Consider the following 12,981-nt stretch of genomic DNA (forward strand, 5'->3'; position numbering starts at 1 on the left):
CCAAGTTTCAGAGCCACTGACCTCCAAGACAGTCAACCTCCCTGTTCCTGGATCCCCATGCTATGGCAAAGGCCATCTTCCCTCCAAATTCAGCATGTCACAAAGATAGTGAGCTGGTTAGCAGCTGTCCATCCTCCAGCCATCTTGTCTTCTGAGATATTTTTTTCTGCCTGAGAGTCTACCTTTTTCCCAGATGATCAAAATTTGGACCATCCACTCCTTTATGAGGTATCCAGCCACAAGACATTTCAGAACATACTGCAAGAAAGTCAACATGTATAAATGCTCACACCACACATGGTGTGTGAACAGAGCTTTTGTTCTCATGCAGATTTGAAGAAAGGGTTCACGAGTTCAACAAAGCTTGAGACCCGTTACCAGTGTCAGGCTCTTGTCAGAACCCGAGGTTAGAGTGACACAACAGTGCCCAGAACTACCAGAGAATGCAAACCGCTACAACATGTAGTGCACAACAGACAAGAAAAAATGCCATTCTGGGCAGCAAGAGAAAAAGGAAAGACCTTAGTAACCAATACTTAAGCCAGCTATAACCTTTCAAGTCAGAGAGAACTGGGCATGAATTCTCCAGGTTTCTCTACCAACCATCTGTGGACCTTGAGCACATGTGGCAGAGACGGCCCCAGTAGGTACTCACTGAATGAATCCTGAAGGGAACCCTCTGAGCCAGTTTCCTGACACTAGCAATATAACTTGCACCTTGCAGAATTGAAATGAGAAAAGATATAGCGCTAGGAAAAACAGACAAGTCCTAGTAGGCTGGGCACCGGTGTTCTAAAGCAAGTTCTGCCTAAACTAGCAGGAATGTTTTCACCTCAGGAAGACTGTCTAGGGCCAGATTGGGAGGGAGGTGAAGATAGGGGCAGGGCCCTGGGCAGGGCCAGTCACTGAAGCGAGGCCAAGGCCTGGAGGGAAAGAGCCAGTTCCTGGTGGCTGTTGGGCGGCTCACACAGCTCCCTGCTACATCAGCCATGGTCCTCCCTCTGCCCTGGCTCTCATGTTGCTGCCGTCGCCTCCTCCTGCCTTCCTGGCCCCTGGGGCCCCAGGGTTCCTGGAGGTGCTGCTCCCAGAGCCCTAAGGCAAGCACAAAAGAGCAGACCAGCTCCACATGCAGTGAGAAGATGAGGTCACCGCCAAGGGTAAGTAGCACCAAGAGTGGGGAGACCAGGGGGGAGACTGGCATGAAGGAATCCCTTTTTGTCACAGTTCTGCAAGTAGATGCCACCCCCCCCCAAGTTTGTGTCCTACTTCCCATCCCCAGATCCCCAGCACCTTCCCCACCCCCACCCCACTCTAGACCTCAGGGCTCCCTCTCCCCACAGAGCTCTCTCCTTGCAGAGTCCATGAAGTCCTTGAACAGGAATTTCCCCTCACCTAACAGTTAATCATTTCTTAGTTGGGGGCGGGAGGGGAGGAGGTGAAGGGACTGCCAGTCCTCACCTCTCATGACCTCTCCTTACACAAGTTCAGTTATCGCCCCTGAGACCAAAATCTACCCTGGCTTCACAGTATAGGTGACCTTAATATAATGGGATCAAAAGGTTAGAGGCAGAAGGCCTGACTTCCAGCAAGCCTCAGCCCCCTACCCTGGCTGATGCTCCCTCCCCTCTGCCCCCCTCACTCAGGGTCCCCGGCCGAGCCCCACAGCTGAGCTGGCCCAAGCTGAAGAGTTGCTGGAGCAGCAGCTGGAGCTGTACCAGGCCCTTCTGGAAGGCCAAGAAGGGGCTTGGGAAGCACAGGCCCTGGTGCTCAAGATCCAGAAGCTGAAGGAACAGATGAGGAGACATCGAGAGAGCCTAGGAGACGCCTAAGCTTTCCACCAGTTCCCACTTTACCTTCCAACACTGGAAACACTACACAGCACCCACACTGGGCCTTCGGATCAGAAACATCCCAGTCCCTCCCAGGCCACTAAGAAAAATGGAAAACACCTCCAAAAAGGGCAGAAATTGGAAAGCAGCAGGGAGCCATGGCCTCTGCAGTCTTCTTAGTCACATCCCCCTACCTTTGATCCCTCCCCACTGACCTGGGCCCCACAGTAGGGCACACAGTCCTTATAGGAATATACACTGAATCATGGCCTCACTTCACCCTAAATCCAATAAAGGGATGGAGCATTTATAGACACCACAGACACATGTGTTTTTTAGTTTTGTTAAAAAAAATTCAGACAATTCAGGAAATAGGAGTTTAGGAGTGGTGGTGATGCAAAAGGGGGAAGTCATGGGGTGGGGGGTGGGGGTTGCCAGGGAAGGTGGCAGTAGTGTCTCCTTCACCCCCATATGCCTGCTGTCATCTCCTGAAGAGGGACAGACGGTCACATTCCAAAACTATGGGTGAGTCCTCTACCGCGTCTGTTCAACTGAAGAGAAAACATGGCACAATTAGAATAAGACATGGAAATGGCGAGGCTGGCAGAAACACCCCCCATTACATGCAGATGTCTGTGTAGTTTGTGGGTGCAGAGGAACCACTGGGAGTGGGGACAGAAATAATCTGTCATGAGAAAAAGACCCCACACAGAGGACAACTACACATCCCAACAAGGGCATCAAGATCAGGGGACATGAACTTGTCGAGTGCCTATTATGCACCAGAGACCTTATTTACGTAAATGGGATTTAAGACAAACACACTAAGAACAAGGAGACTGAAAAGCCAGTTTCATGAGATCAATACTCACTGTAGGAGGAAATGTCTATCTCATCAGGCAGCTCACTAATATTGACTTCAAAGCGATCCTGCACATCATTGAGGATCTTGGCATCGTTTTCATCTGACACAAACGTGATGGCCAAGCCCTTGGTGCCAAACCGGCCTGCTCGGGCCACCTGGAAGGAGACAGAGGGTGGCACTGGGAAGACCCAAAAGTAGGAAGACACCCAAAAGGAGGGATGAGAACATATGGTATAAAGACATAGGAAATCGGGAGGTGGGAGGGGACACTGGGATGTCCGTGTGGGCATGCAGCTTACCCGATGCAGGTAGGTGTCAGAATCCTCAGGCATGTCATAGTTGAAGGCAATGTTCACCCGTTCAATGTCCATGCCTCGGCCAAATAGGTTGGTGGCCACAAGAATCCGTCGTTGAAAATCTTTAAACTGCTGATACCGAGAAAGCCTTTGTGAGAAAGGAAATTAGAAAAATGTTGAGTCCTTTCTCTCAATGGTCTCTTTTCCTTCCCAAGGACACAAAACATCTTTCCATCTCTGACTCACCTCTCCTCCTGGGGCATCCCTCGGTGGATGGCAATGGCTGGGAAGTTCTGCTCCACTAGAAGCTGGGCCAGGGCAATGCAACGCTGCACAGACTTCACAAAGATCACCACCTGTGTGTGGAGAGTAGGGGGATGTGGGCCCATGTGGAATGTTAGAGAGATTACGTACGTGCAAGGAATGTTTTCAGTAACTATGCTTTTCTAAAGGAATTCCTCCTAGTCCCTCCCATATATTCCTCTTCTGATCAAAATACAACTTAGCCTTTCTCACTCAGCTCTTGACGTCTCCTAAGCAGACATGCTGCAGAGAAGGTACAGAAAATAACCAAAACTACCAGGTGTGTTGAGAGACAAGAATGAGGCAACCTCATGAGAAAGTGGTAAAAATTAAAACTAAAGTCTGGAAAGACCAGGACCAATATTTCCTGCTCATCAAGAACATCCAACATAAGAATTCTACCTTAATTTTAGAAAGTTTTTGGTGCAGATAAACTACACAACAGGTAAAGTGATGAAACGCTGCTTCTCGGTAAATAACACAAGAAACAAATTTAAGAACCCAACAAACCTAAGATATTTTGGAACTTTTACAAGATTAAACCCCCTCAAGGATTTTCTTCATTGAGATTTTTATTTACTGAATACCCGGCTGTGACAGCCATGGAACAGGAAAGCAGCTGCTCACACCTTGTTCATGCTCAGCCCCAGAAGACATCTGAATTCTCACTTAAGAGAATTTCATTTAAAAACAATTTCTCCACCATTCTCTCTCACATCGCATGGGTCATATCCTCAATTAAAGGGTACTTAACCAGGTTTCTGCTACAGTTGGAGACGTGCTCATCCCTCTACTGGACCTTAAACAACTGACCTGATTGAACTCAAGGACATCGAGAAGGTCAAAGAGCTTCCGGTTCTTCTCGTTGTCCTTCAGTTTCACGTAGTACTGCTGCAACCCATGCAGCGTCAGCTTCGTCTCATCATCCACGAAGATCTCCATTGGCTGGGGGGGAGGGGGGAGGAAGGGGTGGGGAACGGGAGGAGGGCAGAGTGGGGGGGTTAAACCTGGGGGGGTGGAGGAACTTGATCTCCAATACACCCCATGGGGGGGATGGGGAGAAGAGAGAAGATTGAAAACCCCACCACATCCCCAAAAATACCCCCATTTTAATGTGGTCTCTTCCACATTAGATCTAATTTCCTTCCTATCAAGTCTTAAGACTGCCCAGCTACAAACTGTCATGGGAAGGGAAATTTGCAGGGAGGTAAAGGAGCAGTGAGACCACCCAATGGCAAGATGCCATTACCTCAAAGGGAGGTGGTACAGGAAAGAAAACAATAGGAGATGATCCCCAAAGGGCCAATATGATCCAAACACCCGGGAATTGGTGGGACACAGTGACTCAAGGTCAGAATAACTCCACCAAAGCTGATTATAATACAAGGGAGAGAACAGAAATTGCTCCGAGTATCCTCCCAACTAAGAGAATCATATCCACATTAGGAGGGTGGATATTTGTTAAGATCAGAATACTACAATGGACAGTCAAAATGCCATAAAAAGAGAAGCAAACGTTACTCAAGGCGAGTAACAACTTGCCCTCAGACCACAAGGGAACAAAGGGAACAGAACATTGGTCTCTGAACTAAGAGCCAAACCAACTATAGTGTTACATGGAAGGTACCAACGGTTGGTGCTAAGAAACAAATTCAGAGCAGTAGATATACACTCATCTTAAAAAAAAAATACACACACACACACACACGCACAAAACCCTTGAAGGGGAGGAAGGTAGCATAAAAAAATAAAAACACAAATTGACACAAGACTCCACTCTAGAGCCCAACTTTCCTAGCACTCTTCACTAACCTGGGGACATAATTAACATGAACACCCAGGGTCCAAGATTTTAGGAAAGGATGTGTGCCACGGGAGAAAACCAAAAGCCCAATCCCAGAAAGCTAGCAGGATAGCAAAGGCAGGCTTTCCAAAAAGAAGTTCCATGACCTCCTTCAAATCTAATTCTAGCCCCACGTATAGCTAAAAATAGCAAACATCCCATGGGGCGGAGCAGTACAGGATGGGAAAAGAACACACTGCACTACTTATACGACAGGCCCCGTCTAGCCCCAAACCCTAACACCCACCTGGTTACTTCCAAGTGGAGCTCCTCACTTTACCTTTCCCACATCCCTCTCCTTTGAGTATTAAAAAAAAAAATGTCTTAAAAAAGAAAAAAAAAATCTACCCCCCCTTTCAGGACACCCCTCCCCCCAACACATATGGGGGGAAACGGGGAGCACGGCACGCCTTGGATTCAGGAAAAAAACCGGGAACGGAAAAAGAGGCTGGTTTGGTCCTCGGCTTCCTGGTCAGGTTTCCCCGCGGCCTCCGCTGCCGCCATCCACCGCTGGTGCCGTCTGCATTTCCCCCGCCGCTCCACGGTGCTTCTCCGCTGCCGGCTCACATCAACCGAGCTTCCGGATGGGTGCGAGGAGGTATGGATGGTAAGGAGTAAGGGATCGGGGACTGAGGTGCCAGAGGCCCCCACCCCTGGAGGCGGGGAGGGAGTGGATTCATTTGTGCTGTTTGCTCTTCTTTTGGACATGCCCTGCCATCTGTCTGTCCCTCTCTTGCTCTCCTGCCACCGGGAGGTTATGAGTTTTGAGGAGCAGAAGGCTCCAACTGTGTGCTCGATGCCACCTTGAGGGTGCGTGGCTGTAAAGGGGTGTATAGGAGACGATGGGTGGGTGGTAGGGCAGAAAATTCTGCCCTCCCCCAAAAAGGAAGAAGAGGTTCAAAAATGCTGTGATGAAAAAAAAAGGTCGAACACTACCCGCTCTCAAGTTAACCCGACCAAGTCTTCCGGAGTTTCCCTGGCGCCCGCGCAGAACCTAACACTAGCTGTCTCTGCCTCTATGTGTCTCTTCAAGGAGTCATCACTCCCAGATGGGCACGTGCCCCCTTCTTGGCACTTGAAGGACAAGGGAGTCTGGAGGAAGAGGGCGCGGAAGGGGAGGAGGCAGTGGGCGGGGAGTGGAGGGAGAGAAGGTAGAAGGGTATTTACGTCTTGCATGAACTTGCGGCAGACTGGACGGATCTCTTTGCTCAAGGTAGCACTGAACATCATGACCTGCTTCTCATGGGGGGTCATGCGAAAAATTTCCTGGACATCCCGACGCATGTCTACAAGAAAAAGGAAGAAGACTGTAAGACAAGTAGCATACATCATAGACAAAGACCAGAGACAGCCCAATGAGGTGATGGCTGCTGGAAATGGGTAAGGAACAGTCATTTCACAGTAAGATGTGTCTCAGGTCTCCATTTATTCCGACCACCGTAAAATCACATCCATTGTAGTAACACAATAGAAACAGCACACAGTGGAATCTGAAATAAAGACTTGGGATCGGATTCCAGCTGTTTTAACCAGACAAGAAATGAGACGAAAAAACCCCAAAGCTCACAATTATGATATGGAGATAAGGCCCACTGCAGAGGCTCTTGAGTATAAGCATAAGCATAAACTTACAAGCATAAGACCCTTGAGAAATTCTTTACAAGGCCCTTGTCCATACTTTCTCCCCACACCCCTGCTGTCTACAAATATTGTGCACCAAATTACATTCCAGTTGTCAGAGTCCATTTTGTGGCTCCTCTGGATCATGCTTTCCTATCCAGCCAGGCAAACAAGACATCTTTACCTGGAGCCCATCTTAGAGCTCACGTTAAAATAGTCAAAGATCAGGGGCACCTGGGTGGCTCAGGTCATGATCTCAGTTTGCGGGTTCGAGCCCCGCATCAGGCTCTGTGCTGACAGCTCAGAGCCTGGAGCCTGCTTCAGCTACTGTCTCTCTCTTTGCCCCTCCACAACTCCTGCTCTGTCTCTCTCTCAAAATTAAACATTAAAAAAAAAATTTTTTTTAGGAGTCAATCATTTGGAATGACTTGTCCCTGGGGCCACGTCCATCCCAACGCTCTCATTTATTAAATGTGAGTTCTCACAATTTTCCTTTCTTAACCGCACATGACACACTGAAATACAGAAAAACCCCATAAACTCTCCACGTTAATCCTAGAACTTAGGTCTAAAGATTTACTCAGCTATAAACTGATAGATGCTGTGCAGAGAATGCCAGAGAGTAAATGGCTTCTTCCTTCAGTTTATTACCCCACCCCTGACACCCAGTATAAGAATCTGTAAAGGAGAGAATAGTGGTGTGAGCAATGTCTAAGATCAGCAAAGTCACTCCTCTCGAAGAAACAAAACCTCTATCACAGGACAAAACACACTTCTCCTTGCTCACCCAAGTTCCTTAAAAGGCCTCACAAAAATCGACAGGGGAGCCAGAGCCATCAGTCATGGGTGATAGATGAAGAGTCGTCCCAGCACTAAAGTGCTCCTGAATCAAAAAAACATCATTTGGCTCTAAAGGGCAACAACCTGATCACCAGCCCCCTTGCCAGCACTGCCACTCACCGAGCTGTTCAAGCATCTTATCACATTCATCCAAGATAAAGTGTTTAATGTGTTTGAGATTGAGGCTCTTATTTCGAGCCAGGGCTAGGATGCGGCCAGGGGTCCCCACGACGATATGCGGGCAGTTCTTCTTCAGCACCTCTTCATCCTTCTTGATAGACAGACCACCAAAAAACACCGCGACCTGTATTAACCCAGAAAAAAACAGTGTCTCACAAGGGAGGAAACAGTCCAATCTCCCCGCACTTCCCATCCTTTCAGTTTAATCTAAGTGAACTTTGAGTATTTCAAAGGTAAAATGAACATCAAAGACCACCTGACCTAAAATTCTTATTACATTCCCCAAACACTGAAGCTAAGAAACAGAAGTAACTTGCCCAGAGTTATGTGGCTAATCAAGGAAGTCAGGACTAGCACTTTCTTCTGACTTAATCTAATAATCTTCCTTCCCATGATGCTATGGCCACACTTCATTGTAAGAAAGGACAGCAAGAAATCACCAGAGTGCAATGCACCACAAAAAGCTCATGAACATCAAGTTTTCCTAACCGAACTCAGATTTTTAAATGCCCCTTCACAAACCCTATGAAATTACGGTTTCAAGCTGACCACATTACTCCATGTTATAAACATTAAGAAAAGATCTGCTGAGGATCTAGTCTTTACTATAGGATCACATGACACCAGAAACTGCTTTCTAGTTTCAAGGAGAGAAGATCAAGTACAGGATCAGACTGTCACAATGAAACTAAAATCACTCATTACGGAACAACCAAGTTTGCAACAAAACAGGAGGTACACAAAATATCAACTATGAAGAAAGAATTCTTGCCAAAAATGTTTAACTTCAGTCAGTTGAGCTTTCAAATTCGTATTTCAGTTAAAGGAAACACTAAGGGGAAAAAACAAGTTAAAGAACCACGTAACGGAGTAACCAGACAAATCCAGAGACAGGATATTCTATAGAACTAACCCAACCTTTTGAACGAATCACTTTAGCACAATTTTAAACAAAAGTAAGAATTATGTCATGACAATTTGCAGTTGATCTTAACACCAAGAATATTCTCTTTTGGGGCGCCTGGTTGGCTGAGTCAGAAGAACATGCAACTCAATTTTGGAGTCATGAGTTTCGGCCCCACGATGGGTTAGAGATTACTGAAATAAACTTAAAAAAAAAAAAAAAAAAGGTTCTCTTTCGAGCCACATGAGCTGATGAGCTGGACCTATAGAGGAGGAAGTACAATTCTAGCTCACTAATAAGCCCAACAATGCATGTTTCCAGTCATAACAATGGAAACCGTTTTTCTGGTTTTCAACTTTTTAGAATCAACCAGCAGCAAGACCACTCCAGTTAAAGGACAGAAAGTGAATGTCAACGACGCTGACAATTTAAGGAGAGATTACTTCACACACATATATAACATTTAGATTACTTTTAAAGGATTAAAATTTTCAAATAACAAAACAACACGAACAAACATCTCTCATGAAAAGAAATCATAAACACCTGAAGTTTGATAAACTGAGAGAACAGTGCCAATACCTGTGTCACAGAACCATTAGGGAAAAAAGCAAAGAAATAAAAAAATTAAAAAAAATAAAGGTTAACTAGTGATTACCTTCCGTAGAGTGCAATTAGAGACAGGAGAATACAAATCTTTTTGTTATGAAACCTTTTAGTTTACTCAAAACATGTTACCACGAGATACTGATCATTATTACTTTGGTTTTTAAGAAATTATTTTTAGTTTAGCACTAGGACTAAACATTCCTAGTTACTTTAAAACATAAAATAATGAGTAACAGGAGAAAATCACAACAATCCAAACAGAAGTACTATTCTTTACCACATCCTAGCCAGAGGAGTAGAAAGTTATACACATCAGTGCTTCTCAAACTCCAATTACCTGGAGATCTTATTTGAATACATATTCATACTCAGTAGGTCTGGGGTGGTACCCATATAATCTGCATTGCCATCAAGCTTCCAAATGATGCTGAAACTTTGGGTTTGGAAACCATACTATAAAAACCAAGGTTATATACAGAAAACAGCCCAAGCCTACTCTGTTGTGGCCACCAAACATCTTTCAATTTTCTGCCACTTTCAGGAATCCTCTAAATTCACACACCACACTAGAGATGTTTTGGAGCTTCCAGCTTCTCTTGCCACACACCCCAAAATTCTCAAACTCAACCAAAGCACAGTGAAATCATTCAAAGTCAGTGTAAAGAAATAATAAACAAAAGCGAGGTCTCATGGTGAGCACCCTTCATAGCCTAACCATGCAGTCTCCTGCTGCACAGCTATATCCAATCTGTTAAAAACTAAAGCAAACTAAAGATTCTCCAAAATTAGAGTAAAGCAAACATCTCAGAAATTATAATGTGCACTCAATTGAACCATAAACTGTAAATCCCTTGCATACCAAAGTTTGCAAGAAACTTACCACCTAGAACGTGCAAATGACATTCATATAAAGATAATTTAACATCTATGGACATGAAGACGGCTGACCTACAAGTCTTCAATGCCTACAACTCCCCCCACCCTCATCCTCCCAGGTGTCTTTACCCTGGCTTACCTTGACATTGGGCATGTATTTAGAAAAGCGCTCATACTCCTTGCTGATCTGAAAAGCCAACTCCCGAGTATGACACATCACCAGCACAGACACCTTGGGGTGGGGAGAGCAGACAGAGACAAACAGTATATCCCTTTACTATCTCCTCAGGGAAGTGATGGTCACAAAAATACATCTGACAGATTATAAATGACCTCAATTCTGAGATCTAAGTCATTAACCACATAATTTCTATGCAATATCCCACACGGCCATCAGAAAAAGGTAACCGAGGTCATCTTTGCAACAAACACCCGTGGCTCTGATTGCAGCTTGTGGCTGAGGCAAAACACCCTTCTCAAAAATTCCTAACCAAAATGTCTTCCACAGCACTTTCCCCAAACGTACCTGTCCAGTAACCGGCTCCAGCTGTTGCAGTGTGGCCAGCACAAACACTGCTGTCTTTCCCATGCCTGACTTGGCCTGGCATAGAACATCCATTCCCAAAATGGCCTGAGGGATGCACTCATGCTGGACTAGAAGGAGGGATGGGGGGAAAGATAAATTACACTTCAGTCTTCAGTAACTCCACAACCTTTTTCACCATTCCAAACCCATTTCTCACCACTCAATTCTTAAATGGTTCTCATCAACTTCCAGGCCCTTTCTACCTCTCTGCTCCCTCCATCAAATTCATCCCAAAAGCAGACCTTCCTAGTTCCTCCTGGCTTTGGCCTCCTCCAACTCCAGTGCCTGGCCTCTTCCACCCACCAAGACTTCACCTTTGGTGCTCCTGGCTCTGTCCCTATTTCCCTTAATCTGTAACAATCCATGACATCTGAGTGCCTGCCCCAGGCCGTTTCTCCTACTTAGCTTACCATCTTTAGACCATGTAACCCTGGACACAAATGAAGGGTGTGGTAGCTGACCCAAAAGCAACTCATTTTAGATCAGCCACAAAGGTTTCCAGAGACCATAGGTGGCCTGGCCCAATAGAGACTAAAGGTCCAACCAGCTCCTCTCTGGAAATTCAAAATTAGAAGCCTAGGTAACAAAATTAAAAACAAGTAGACAAACAGACACCTGTGTGGCTCAGTCGTTAAGCATCCGACTTGGTTTTGGCTCAGGTTGTGATCTCACGGTTCATGAGATCTCATGGGATCAAGCCCCACATTGGGCTCTGCACTGACAACTTGGAGAAATTCTCTCCCCCTCGCTCTTTGTCCCTCCCCCGCTCATTCTCTCTCAAAATAAATAAACTTAAAAGAAAAAAGTAGGCAAAGAGAAAAACCAGTCACAACAACTAACAGCAGCTGCTTTTAGGTCACTAGCTTTTTCATGTTACCATGAATGAAAAACCAATCTATACAAATCTTTCCTACTGCTAAAATAGTTCTTGATACTTTATTTCCTGATATATCCTAAATAAATATGTATTATCTGAGGAACTGTTTTACACACCTGTTTCTTGTTCCCTTAAAGAACCTAATGAATACTCTAGGCCCAATAGAAAATTTACCTTCTGACGGATGCTCAAAGCCACAGTCAACAATGGCCCGGAGCAACTCTGGCTTCAGTAGGAAGTCACGAAAGCCAGAGCTGTGGATGGAGACATAGGAGCCCTTGACATCCTTCTTGGCAGGGGCCTCAGCCCCGTCTCCCCCTGCTGCTGTCTCCACCTCATCTTCTTCATAGTCCAAGAGCTCATTGTCCACATCGTTCTCTGCCATTCCTGGGCCGGCAGGGGGAGAAGGGGAGGAGTCTCCGGAAAGGTTCACGCAGAGTAAGTGAAAACAAGGGAGCAGAGTGGGGGCTTGAGCAACAGTTTAAAAAAACAAACAAACAAAAAACCTAGTTTCTGATAGAAGAGCTAGGAAAAAAACAAACAAGAAAAACAAAAGACTTATTAGTCGTGAGCAGAGCCTTCACCACCTCTTTTCCATCCCCACACTTTTCCCACTTTCCCTGTACTGACACCTTTATCTGGAAAGAAAAATAACAAGAACACAAAACATAATAGCAAACATAATATAGTGGTCCCAGGTGAGGCAGTTAAGACACAAGTTCCCAAAGAGATTAGAATCAGAGTAGCATAAACCAGAAAGCAGGATGGGGAGAACCAGCATATGAACTCCTGATCTGTTAAGTAACAACAGTGAAGAAAATAGATAATGAAAAGCAAAATGAATCAAGAGAGTGGAGAATGGAGACAACAAGATAAAAACAAGTCCTGAAAAACCGTCAAAGGAAGACTTTTTGCTTTCCCTACATCTCAAAGTGTTGACCCCTAACAAGGCAGCCATCAGTCAAGGGTGATAGATTAAGGTCATCATTGCACAAAGTGCTCACTTCCCAAAATATAAACATCATTTGGCTGCCATCCGCGCGTCCCACTCCTCAGTAACCTCCTTCTGGTGCTTAAGAAATCCCTGTGTAATTAATGTGGGGGGGGGGGGGGGGAGACAGAAGAGTAGAATAAGAGAAATGACTAGGTCAGAGATGAATACTATCTTCCCTCCGCTACAATTAATAGGAAAAAAGGTACTCGAGATAAACTCTCACTCCAGCTCTACTACAAACTCTAGTAAGGGATCTCATCACCCTTCGTTACTCTTCAGGTGAGACTCCTTTCCTATAAACACACAATGACATCACGCATAAACATTTGGAAAATGTTCCAAGTAAAGGCTGGTAAATC

The 12,981-nt window shown here is 45.5% G+C and overlaps 2 protein-coding genes and 2 non-coding genes across 4 annotated transcripts; 1 reads left to right on the forward strand and 3 right to left on the reverse strand.

Moving 5' to 3' along the window:
* Positions 1–869: 869 nt before the first annotated feature.
* MCCD1 (mitochondrial coiled-coil domain 1) lies at positions 870–2,092 on the forward strand. Its single transcript, XM_047858067.1, has 2 exons — positions 870–1,157; positions 1,644–2,092. Exons 1-2 carry the CDS (start codon positions 990–992, stop codon positions 1,827–1,829), a joined length of 354 nt encoding a protein of 117 aa, XP_047714023.1. The 5' UTR covers positions 870–989; the 3' UTR covers positions 1,830–2,092.
* Positions 2,093–2,158: 66 nt separating this feature from the next.
* Positions 2,159–12,013, reverse strand: DDX39B (DExD-box helicase 39B). The gene is made up of 10 exons (XM_047858057.1): positions 11,803–12,013; positions 10,692–10,819; positions 10,305–10,397; positions 7,717–7,900; positions 6,304–6,422; positions 4,107–4,238; positions 3,237–3,346; positions 2,994–3,138; positions 2,702–2,849; positions 2,159–2,380 (listed from the first exon to the last, which is right to left on the reverse strand). Exons 1-10 carry the CDS (start codon positions 12,011–12,013, stop codon positions 2,364–2,366), a joined length of 1,287 nt encoding a protein of 428 aa, XP_047714013.1. The 3' UTR covers positions 2,159–2,363.
* On the reverse strand, positions 7,588–7,664 carry LOC125166918 (small nucleolar RNA SNORD83). The gene has a single exon (XR_007152617.1). It is a non-coding gene; the product is annotated as a small nucleolar RNA SNORD83 (small nucleolar RNA).
* Positions 12,014–12,580: 567 nt separating the features above from the next.
* On the reverse strand, positions 12,581–12,658 carry LOC125166917 (small nucleolar RNA SNORD83). Its single transcript, XR_007152616.1, has one exon. It is a non-coding gene; the product is annotated as a small nucleolar RNA SNORD83 (small nucleolar RNA).
* Positions 12,659–12,981: the final 323 nt, after the last annotated feature.

The sequence above is a fragment of the Prionailurus viverrinus genome, chromosome B2 (assembly GCF_022837055.1).
Source record: "Prionailurus viverrinus isolate Anna chromosome B2, UM_Priviv_1.0, whole genome shotgun sequence".
NCBI classification, from domain to species: domain Eukaryota; kingdom Metazoa; phylum Chordata; class Mammalia; order Carnivora; family Felidae; genus Prionailurus; species Prionailurus viverrinus.

Excerpts from the sequence above, each read along its gene's own strand:
- MCCD1 (XM_047858067.1), top strand. The coding sequence starts at position 990 with ATGGTCCTCCCTCTGCCCTGGCTCTCATGTTGCTGCCGTCGCCTCCTC. Across the intron at positions 1,158-1,643 it reads AGATGAGGTCACCGCCAAGG|GGTCCCCGGCCGAGCCCCAC; the intron begins GTAAGTAGCACC and ends CCCCTCACTCAG.
- DDX39B (XM_047858057.1), bottom strand. The coding sequence starts at position 12,013 with ATGGCAGAGAACGATGTGGACAATGAGCTCTTGGACTATGAAGAAGAT. Across the intron at positions 7,901-10,304 it reads AATACATGCCCAATGTCAAG|GTCGCGGTGTTTTTTGGTGG; the intron begins GTAAGCCAGGGT and ends GGGTTAATACAG. Across the intron at positions 6,423-7,716 it reads TAAGATGCTTGAACAGCTCG|ACATGCGTCGGGATGTCCAG; the intron begins GTGAGTGGCAGT and ends TTTTTCTTGTAG.